The 10459-nt window shown below is 56.9% G+C and overlaps 1 protein-coding gene across 1 annotated transcript; it reads right to left on the minus strand.

Moving 5' to 3' along the window:
• Nucleotides 1-358: 358 nt before the first annotated feature.
• On the minus strand, nucleotides 359-3278 carry LOC138095451 (collagen alpha-1(III) chain-like). Its single transcript, XM_068991497.1, has 3 exons — nucleotides 3113-3278; nucleotides 1922-2682; nucleotides 359-1786 (listed from the first exon to the last, which is right to left on the minus strand). The coding sequence occupies exons 1-3, from the start codon at nucleotides 3276-3278 to the stop codon at nucleotides 359-361; spliced, it is 2355 nt and encodes a 784-aa protein (XP_068847598.1).
• Nucleotides 3279-10459: the final 7181 nt, after the last annotated feature.

Raw genomic sequence — 10459 nt, forward strand, 5'->3', positions numbered from 1 at the left:
CGACTGCGTCGGGAGCCAGCCCTTCCCTGGCAGGCGAGACCCCTGCCTCGTGCACCTCGCTGGTGAACCCGATCACGTGCGGGGCCCCAGTGCAGGGCAGCGGGGGCGCCGGGCCGAGGCGGAAGGGGAGGAGGCCCGGCTGCTCACTGACCCTGCCGGGTGCGCCTCTCCACGGCCGCTCACTGCACAGTGCGGTCGCTCAGACCCTCACGGGCACAACGGGGCTCCTTGTTCCTCCCCATCTGGTGACACGGCCCCCTAGAGCCCAGGGCACCTCCCGAGGGACAACCCCCTGGTGCTTCTGTGAGTCCAGTGAGGACGTGAGAGCGAACAGCTCTCTTCCCTCCGCCAGCGTCTGTTACCGGCTCTCAATTCGCTGTTCAGGTGGGATGTGAATTCTCACCCTCCTTACCTCCACTGCCTCTGCTGGCGCTGGGGTCTCCTCTCTGGGTCCGGGCGCTGAGTCTCCCTCTCTGGGTCCGGGTGCTGGGGTCTCCCTCTCTGAGTCCAGGCTCTGGGGTCTCCCTCTCCGGGTCCCTGCGCTGGGGTCTCCTCTCTGGGTCTGCCCTCTGGGGTCTCCCTCTAGGGTCTGGGGTCTCCTCTCCAGGTCCAGGCTCTGGGGTCTCCCTCTCCAGGCCCAGGTGCTAGGGTCTCCTCTCTGGGTCCGGGCTCTGGGGTCTCCCTCTCTGGGTCTGGGGTCTCCTCTCTGGGTCCGGGCTCTGGGGTCTCCCTCTCCGGGTCCGGGAGCTGGGGTCTCCCTCTCCGGGTGCTGGGGTCTCCTCTCTGGATCCGGGCTCTGGGGTCTCCCTCTCCGGGTCTGGGCTCTGGAGTCTCCTCTCCGGGTCCAGGCACTGGGGTATCCCTCTCCGGGTCCGGGCACTGGGGTCTCCTCTCCGGGTCTGGGATCTGGGGTCTCCCGCTCCAGGTCCAGGCTCTGGGGTCTCCCTCTCCGGGTCTGGGTGCTGGGGTCTCCCTCTCCGGGTCCGGGCGCTGGGGTCTCCTCTCTGGGTCCAGGGTCTGGGGTCTCCTCTCCGAGTCCAGGCTCTGGGGTCCCTCTCTGGGTCCAGGTGCTGGGGTCTCCTCTCTGGGTCCAGGCTCTGGGGTCTCCCTCTCTGGGTCTGGGGTCCCTCTGTGGGTCCAGGCTCTGGGGTCTCCTCTCTGGGTCCGGGCTCTGGGGTCTCCCTCTCAGGGTCCGGGTGCTGTGGTCTCCCTCTCCGGGTCTGGGGTCCCTCTCTGGGTCCAGGCTCTGGGGTCTCCCTTTCCGGGTCCGGGTGCTGGGGTCTCCCTCTCCGGGTCTGGGGTCTCCCTCTCCGGGTCTGGGGTCTCCCTCTCCGGGTCTGGGCGCTGGGGTCTCTCTCTCCGGGTCTGGGGTCCCTCTCTGGATCCGGGCTCTGGGGTCTCCCTCTCCAGGTCTGGGCTCTAGGGTCTCCTCTCCGGGTCCGGGCACTGGGGTCTCTCTCTCTGGGTCTGAGGTCTCCCTCTCCGGGTCCAGGCTCTGGGGTCTCCCTCTCTGGGTCCAGGTGCTAGGGTCTCCTCTCTGGGTCTGGAGTCCCTCTCCAGGTCCGGGATCTGGGGTCTCCCTCTCTGGGTCCAGGTGCTGGGGTCTCCTCTCTGGGTCTGGCCTCTGGGGTCTCCCTCTAGGGTCTGGGGTCCCTCTCCAGGTCCAGGTGCTGGGGTCTCCTCTCTGGGTCCGGGCTCTGGGGTCTCCCTCTCTGGGTCTGGGGTCCCTCTCCGGGTCCAGACTCTGGGGTCTCCCTTTCCGGGTCTGGGCTCTGGAGTCTCCTCTCTGGGTCGGAGTGCTGGGGTTTCTCTCTCTGGGTCTGGGGTCTCCCTCTCGGGTCCAGGCGCTGGGGTCTCTCTCTCCAGGTTATGGGGTCTCCTCTCCAGGTCCCCGTGCTGGCATCTCCTCTCTGGGTCTGGCCTCTGGGGTCTCCCTCTCTGGGTCTGGGGTCCCTCCGGGTCCGGGATCTGGGGTCTCCCTCTCCGGGTCCAGGTACTGGGGTCTCCTCTCTGGGTCTGGGGTCTGGGGTCTCCCTCTCCGGGTCTGGCCGCTGGGGTCTCCTCTCTGGGTCTGGGTGCTGGGGTCTCCCTCTTCTGGTCTGGGGTCTGGGGTCTCCTCTCCTGGTCTGGGTGCTGGGGTCCCCCCCTCTGGGCCTGGGGTCCCTCTCTGGGTCCAGGCTCTGGGGTCTCCTTCTCCCAGTCTGGGTGCTGGGGTCTCCTCTCTGGGTCCAGGCTCTGGGGTCTCCTTCTCCCAGTCTGGGCGCTGGGGTCTTCTCTCTGGGTCCAGGCTCTGGGGTCTCCCTCTCCAGCTCCGGGCGCTGGTGTCTCCTCTCCGGGTCCAGGTGCTGGGGTCTCCTCTCCGGGTCCGGGTGCTGGGGTCTCCCTCTCTGGGTCTGGTGTCTCCTCTCCGGGTCCAGGCTCTGGGGTCCCCCTCTCCAGGTCCGGGCGCTGGGGTCTCCTCTCCAGGTCCGGGCGCTGGGGTCTCCTCTCCAGGTCCGGGCGCTGGGGTCTCCCTCTCCAGGTCCGGGCGCTGGGGTCTCCTCTCCAGGTCCGGGCTCTGGGGTCTCCCTCTCCAGGTCCGGGCGCTGGGGTCTCCTCTCCGGGTCTGGGCACTGGGGTTCCTCTGGGCCACTGTGTCGTCCTCACAGCCTCTGCCCTGCGCCGTGGGTCTCCGCGTGGAGTCTGTGGCCGGGGCACTCGGCAAACCTTAACAGCCCCTGAAATGCTACCTAATCAACATGCTTTCTCCCCGCCTTTTGAAAACAAGAACTGACCGATTATGGACAGGTGGGAAGAGGGAAGAAGGTCCCAGCTTCGGCAGGCAGGGAGACGGGGCAGGGGGTGGGCGGTGGGTGGTAGGGGGTTCCCTGGAGGCACGCGGCGGGGGGGCAGGGCCTGGCGGCCTCTGAGGGGAAAGGGGGCCAAGGATGGGCCGCTGCGCCCAGCTGGCGTGTGGTCAGGCGCGTGTCCTGAGCAGCCAGAAGGCTCGCTCTCGGTGCACACCAGCCTCACGGGGGTACAGGAAGGGAGGGGGCAGTGGGCTGAGGAGACCCGTTTATGCAGGTGCGAGGACAGAGGGCACCCAAACGCCGGGGTCAGGAGTCCAGCTCACCGCTGCCGGCGCCCATTCCTGGGGTGCCCTGGGGGCCGTCCCCGGAACCCTGACCTCCTGGGAGAGGTGGTCCAGAGAACCTTCCCCAGACAGCACAGACCCGATGGACGCCCGCCTCCCGAGCAAGCACCTCTCTGCTCAGCCCGGAACTTGCTGTTGGCTTCATGGCTGCGCGTCTCCAGCGTTTTCCGGCTGGTCACAGGGAAGTCGGTGCCTTTCCACCAGGACAGGTGTCAACCCGGCTTTTCTGCCTTCCTCTGTCTCAGTGGGAAAAGAGGGCAGGCTGAGCCTGTGATCTGTGATCACACAGCCTGAGAAGGGCCGCTCCAACTGCGAGGGGCTCCGGGGCTTAGATCTCAGCGAGGAGAGGGCTCTACCTCCCAGCAGGTGGTGGCGGATTTGCTCTGAATGTGGCTTGTCCTTCCTGTGAGCTGCTGACCCGACTTGGGGAGGGGGCGCGGACTAAAGCAGCAGATGCAGGGGGTACTTTCTGACTGCAAGGTGAAGAGGACTCGTTATTGACAGAAGCTGCAGAGAAGAGGAGCAGGCCAGCCATGGTCCTGGACCAAGGATTATCTTTATGAATTATTTCTAAAAGTTATACAACCAGCACCCTACGTGGTACCTTAACTCAAAGACTACAGCCGTGTTCTCCATGCTGTGTTACCTGGAGACTGACGGAGAACACTCAGGGGCCCAACCCAGACACTCTGGAGCAGACACGCTGCGGGTGGGCCCGACAAGCAGTGTTTAAACAACACCAGGGGATTCTGAGAATCTTGGAACACAGAGACCCTGGAACAATGGAAGGTAAACTTCTTCCTGCTTTCTGTCTCCTAGTTCTTCTTCTCACACAAATGGGAGCACATCCTTCTATACAACACCCAGCACTTCACCTTTTCCCAGAATAAATACATCCTAGATAACCCCTAGATGAGTTGGTGATGGACAGGAAAGCCTGGTGTGCTGCAGTCCATGGGGTTGCAAAGAGTCGGACAGGACTGAGCAACTGAACTGAGATGACCCCTGGGCTTCCTGGTAGCTCAGTCAGTAAAGAATCTGCCTGCAGTGTGGGAGACCTGGGTTCAATCCCTGGGTTGGGATGATCCCTTGAAGGAAGGCATGTCAACCTACTCCAGTATTCTTCCCTGAAGAATCCCTGTGAACATAGGAGCCTGGTGGGCTGCAGACCAGGGGGTCACAAAGAGTCAGACACGACTGAGTGACTAGGCACGGCACAGGTGACCCCTACTCCCACCCCACTGCCAGAATTTATGAATCAATCTCATTCCTTTCAAGCCTGCATGGGATTCTGTTGCAGGGGGAGAGGGGTGTAATTTCTCCAACCATTGCCCTCTCAGAGGCATTTAGACTGTCTCTAGGTTTTTATTCTTTCAAAGGCTGGTGCAATCAGGCCTCTCGAGGAGTCTTTGTGGGCAGGTATCTAGCCGTGGCACACCTTCAATATTTTTTATGTCCCTTCAGATCTTAGACACCTAGAAAACCTATTCCAGCAGTCTATACTCCCTCCTGAAATACATAAAAAATTCCCTTCCCCACTCTTTCATCAGTACTAAACTGGTCTTCTCCATCTTGCCACTCTGATAGGTGAAAAAATGGAGATTCAGAGTTTGCTGTGCATTTCTTCAACTGTGAGGACCCTTGGGTGATTCTTCACGTGTTAGTAGCCACTTCTATTTTCTTCTGTAAGCTGTCTGTTCATACCTTTTCTTTCTCCCCACTCCCCTAATTTTCCTTTGGGTTATTAGACTTTTTCTTATGGATTCGGAAGAGCTCATTATATAATAAGGAAAGCGGTAATTGGCATATACTACACATGGTTTTCCCTGGTATTCCTTTGTCTTTGTCTGAGTTTTTGTGGTGGTTGTTGTTGTTATTATTAGCCATGAAATAGTTTCTTTGTGGGATAGTAAATAGATCAGTCTTTTAATATTTCTGGATTTGGCACCATGCTTTAAAAAATCTTTCCCATTTTGAGATTTTAAAATATCCCCTATGTTTCTTCAATCTCTTGGACAAGAGCCTGAACTCCAGGGCTCCACAGCCTGGGTTCCAATCCCAGCTCTCTTGCTTCCTGGGTGGCCCTACCTTTTGTACTGTGTAGAGTGGGGATAAGGATGCTTGTTTCATAGAATCAGGTCGGGTGTGTTCTCCTCTCTGGGGCACCTCCTCACATTATCAACTCAAAGAAGGTGAAAGGCTCCAGATAAACTAGAAAGATTAACTGGCAGCCTGCTGGAGAGGGGGCTGGACCTCATGGATCCACAAGCTCCCAACCCCAAGGATGAGGGGCTTTCCTTGGTCCTGGATACACACTTGCTTCCTTCACTACTGATTCTCAGCCTAGACGTGGGGGCTTCCCAGGAAAGGGCTGCAGGTTCCAACCCCGGCAAGCCCCAGAGGAATCGTGAGTTCCTGGAACCCCGTTAAGGGCTAAATTGTGCTCCTCTTCAAGATTCAGGACTTCTGAATGTAATCATATTTGGAGACAGACTGTTTTAAAGAGGTAACTAAATTAAAATCAGGTCATTAAGTGGGTCCTAATCCAATCTAGATAGCATATTCAAAAGCAGAGACATTACTTTGTCAACAAAGGTCCGTCTAATCAAGGCTATGGTTTTTCCAGTGGTCATGTACGGATGTGAGAGTTGGACTGTGAAGAAAGCTGAGCGCTGAAGAACTGATGCTTTTGAACTGTGGTGTTGGAGAAGACTCTTGAGAGTCCCTTGGACTGCAAGGAGATCTAATCAGTCCATCCTAAAGGAGATCAGTCCTGGGTGTTCTTTGGAAGGAATGGAGCTGAAGCTGAACTCCAATACTTTGGCCACCTGATGCGAAGAGTTGACTCATTGGAAAAGACCCTGATGCTGGAGGAGAAGAATACAACAGAGGATGAGATGGCTGGATGGCATCACTGACTCGATGGACATGTGTTTGGGTGAGCTCCTGGAGTTGGTGATGGACAGGGAGGCCTGGCGTGCTGCGATTCATGGGGTCGCAGAGTCAGACATGACTGAGTGACTGAACTGAACTGAACTGAATCCAATCTGATTGATGTCCGTATCAGAAGAGGAAGTTGGACAGTCACAGACAGAGGAAAATCAGGTGAAGACACAGGGAGGAGACAGACACCTGTGAGTCAAGGAGAGAAAGAAGCCTGGAGCAGATCCCACCCTCATCAGCCCCGAGAGGGACCCAATCTCCCAATACCTTGATTGTGGCCCTCCAGCCTCTAGAACTCAGAGAAGACAGACTTCTGTCATTTGAGCCCCCAATAGTGTTTTATGGGGCTTCCCAGGTAAAGAACCTACCTGCCAATACGCGAGATGTAGAGACGTGGGTTCAATCCCTGGGTCAGGAGGATCCCCTGGAGGAGGGCATGGCAGCCCACCCCAGTATTCTTGCCTGGAGAATCCTATGGACGGAGGAGCCTGGTGGGCTACAGTTGAAAGGATCGAGAAGAGTCAGACATGACTGAAGCAACTGAGCAGGAGAACACCCATGGTGTTTTATGACCTCAGCCCCAGCAAACAAAGGTGGGAGCTTTGAAGGGCCTGCTCTAGGCAGCTCAGTTCAGGCCTCCAACTCGCTAGGCCCCATGCAGGGTGGGGTCATCTGGGTGTCTTGCTTGCCCCTTACCCACCGCTGAAGACCACACAGACACCTGTTCTTGCTGCTCTCCCCTCCCCCACAGAATAATCTGAAAGACAGTATGTGAGCTCTCTGGGTTTGGACTAAGATCAAAGCCAAAGGACAGGTGCTCAGGCACAGTGTGAGGGCCCGTCCTTCCCCAGGCAAGGGCAGGGACACCCACGTGGGCCTCCCCAAAGGCCCTGCAGACCCATGGAGGCCTACAGGCAGCTGCACAAGAGCAGGTGTGCAGGCGCAGGAAACCGGCAGCCCCCCGGCCCGAGCTGGGTGGGCAGCACAGAAAGGATGGATGGAGGTTAGCATGGGGGAGGGTGATGGGGAAGAGACAGCCTGGTCTGGTGCTGGGGTTTCGGGTCCTCCTGGCCTGCAGGGCTCCTCTGGACGGTGGGCATGTCCCAGGGCACCCTGAGAATGTTCTCAGCCACCCCTTCCTCTGTCTGCCACCCTGACTCCAGACTGGGAGCCAGCCAAACCAAGGGAAAGGCAGGGGCTGGCAGGGGAATCTGGGAAGGCAGGGGTGGTGATGTTCCAGCATCCCCACGCTAGGGGAGAGACGGATCTGAATGGAGGGAGCCCTGCCAGCCCACTTCAGCAGGAGCCCCGCGTGGACTGTGGGCACCTCCCTTCACAGCCCCTGTGGCCGCAGGGGAGACAGGTTCCCCGTGCATGGCAGGGGCCTTAAGGGCTTCCACTGGGTGAGGCCCTTCCCCTCTGAGACCCCTGGACCTCAGCACCATGGGGGTCCTCGCTTGTCCGTGAGGTCCTAAGGAGTGACCCTCCACCTCCCCAGGCTGAGCTGGGTTGGGGGGTCACTCTGGGGATGCACCACTCCTCCGGGGATTGGCCCCAAGGCCCAGGCAGGCCCAGGTGCGGTCCCCCCTCCCAGCTCCGGCTGCCTGCCCTGGAGGCTATGTCTACAAGGAGCCTGCTGCCAGTGGGTGGCTCTGAGCCATCCTGGCCTGGCCAGGTGTGTGTGGCCTGGGGTGGGCAGACAGCTGGGCAGGCCTCTTGTAAAGGGTAATAACCCAGTGCAGCAGGCTAATCGCCCCTTCCTGGGAGGCAGACGTGATCTCATTAGCAATCATAAGGTAGGTTGGAGGCAGGGGGACTCTGTGCTCCCCAGGGCTGAGGGAGGTGCTCAGAGCCAAGCGAGGTGCCCCACACCACCTGCTCCTGACGCAATGGAACCACACTCCAGGTTGAGGGGAATTAAGTGGGACTGGTGGAGAGACTGGGCAGGCTTCACAAGACAGGAGGAGACTGGCCGGTGCTCCCTGGCACCCCTGGCTCCTCCCCAGCAGTGCTGACTCCACCGCGTGCCAGTGCTGACGCTGCGTCCCGCCTGGAAGGCCCCTCTCCAGGGGACCAGAGCAGCCCGCCCCTACTGGGCCGTCTCGTCACTTGCTCTGAGTCCCCTGAGCTCTGGTGGGGCTGTCGCCTGCACCATGGGAACAGAAAGGAGAGAACTGCCAACACTTCAGGGCACAGGGGAAGCCTCAAAAGTAGGTTATACGGCGGCGTGTGTCTGCTGCTTGACAGAATTCTGCTCTCCTATTCTCTTTTCTCCATCCTGGGGCTGACTACCCTTTCCTGAAGCATGGCCACTCTTGAGAACCTGGTACAAGCTATGGCCTCTTCCTAAATAAACATGTAAAAATAAGACGTTGTTGTCAGTATCTCGGGGTGCATGGATTCTCTCAAGTCCATCCGTGGATCTCCCAAGCTGGTGGTTTCCATAGTGTGCAGCATCAGGATCATGCAGGGCTTGTCCAAAACACAGATGTCCAGGCCCTACCAGCTCATCTGGGGCAGGACTGAGCAATCTGCACTGTGACCCAGGTTCCAGATTGTTCCGATGCAGGTTCCAGAACTGCATGACTGGAGGAGTCCATGGAGCCCAGGTCAGGACCTGGCTCCAAGCCCGTCTCCATTTGCTGCCATTGCAGATGCCCAGGTCTTGGCATCCCAGAGGAAGCACAAGCTCCCTGGCAGAAGGGACAGCATCTTAAATCCAACCCCAATGACCCACAGTCTCATCTGGTAAGGTCTCACTGATTGTCAAAACTCCTTCAGGCTCCCCAAGGAGGAGTCTAGGGAAAATCTGCAACCCAGCTGTGGGGAGACCCTGATACATCTTCTACCACCAACAGGGTCAAGAAACCATGTCTTGTGATACAATGGGATTCCATCCACTCTCCTCCCTTCTTCCACTGCTGTGGGCACTGAGTCCCTGGGGCCCATCTCCAAGAGAGGGGTCTTTGCATAGGTAGAAATCATGCCCAGGGCTCCTGGCTTTCCTAAGCAAGCTCCAGTGGCTGGTGCAAGTGGGAGGACTGTGAGTGGGTCGGCATAGTTAGGCCTCTGTATTAGCCAGTTTGAATTTGGAATTCTTATCTGATTGACTAAGTAACTTTTACTCTAATTAGAACAGTAGAGTTTGTTCTTAATCTGCAACCATTTAATCTTCTGTCTCATTAATTGTACAAAGGTCTTTATGAATATGTAGATTGAAAAGGAATACATGATTATTTGACCTTGAAGAGACACATATAAAATAGGTGTACACTCTCCCAGCCTCCTTCTTCCCTTTATTATGCAGATACAAAAACTGGTCTGGCTCCAAATCAGGGTGCTGTGGGTTATTGGCAATCTCAGAGCCAATTAGGATACAGCATTCTGATGAGCCATAGAAGTTTAATAATTAGTATAGTATTTACATGCGAGCTGCTTGCTGTGAATTTGCATGTAAATAAAAATGTGGTTATCAAAACCAGCCAGAAACAGCCCACTGATGAAAGAATCTCAAAGGGGTTCAATGTGCAAAAAGAAAATACTTGTGAAGGAAAAGGTTAAGTGTCGCCAGTGAGAATTTGAGTCTTTTATGAAGAACACTCATTTCAGGGGTAAATGACCTTCTGAATAGACCTCACTTCTTCTCGTTTAGAGATACTGTTTAGCGGGTTAGGCCACCCTGAACAGAACAATTTCTTAGCAACCAAATTGACCCATAGGGATAAATCTGTTCCTGTCTCTAAGGAGAATGGGGGAATTACCAAACCTATTTAGCAAACCACTGGCTTATTCTGCACCAAATGGGGTTCCTAAGTCAGAGCTAGTGGTTTGCTAGGTTTGGACCTAGTGTGCTAATAGCTCCCCTTTCACTTTCAGAGCACCCCAGTTTGAACCATAAATTATACTGTCACTGTTGGGGCTGAGTTGCTCGGGACACCTAGGAAAGTCGTTAGAGACTGTGCTAGAAAAGAGGACAGGCTAGAAGCAGCTGCTGATGGGGAGCGAGGGGCATGCTTCCTGAGGAACTGTCTTGTATTTCTTCTGACTGTGGGGTGGCATCTCTCCTGGATCCCCCCAAGTCTTCGGTAGGTTACCCCTTTTATTAGAATGCTATGGACTTGGGTCTCATTGCTGGATATGAGGATTACTGAGGATGGCCCCCAGGAACTCCCAGGTGGTGTTAGTAGTAAAGAAACCACCTGCCAATGCAGGAGACATAAGAATCTCAGGTTCAGTCCCTGGGTCAGGAAGATCCCCTGGAGGAGGGCATGGCAACCTACTCCAGTATTCCTGCCTGGAGAATCCCATGGACAGAGAAGGCTGGTGGACTGCAGTCTATAGGTTTCCAAAGAGTTGAACACGACTAAAGCGACTTAGGGACTT

The sequence above is a fragment of the Capricornis sumatraensis genome, chromosome 19, assembly GCF_032405125.1.
Source record: "Capricornis sumatraensis isolate serow.1 chromosome 19, serow.2, whole genome shotgun sequence".
Lineage (NCBI taxonomy): Eukaryota > Metazoa > Chordata > Mammalia > Artiodactyla > Bovidae > Capricornis > Capricornis sumatraensis.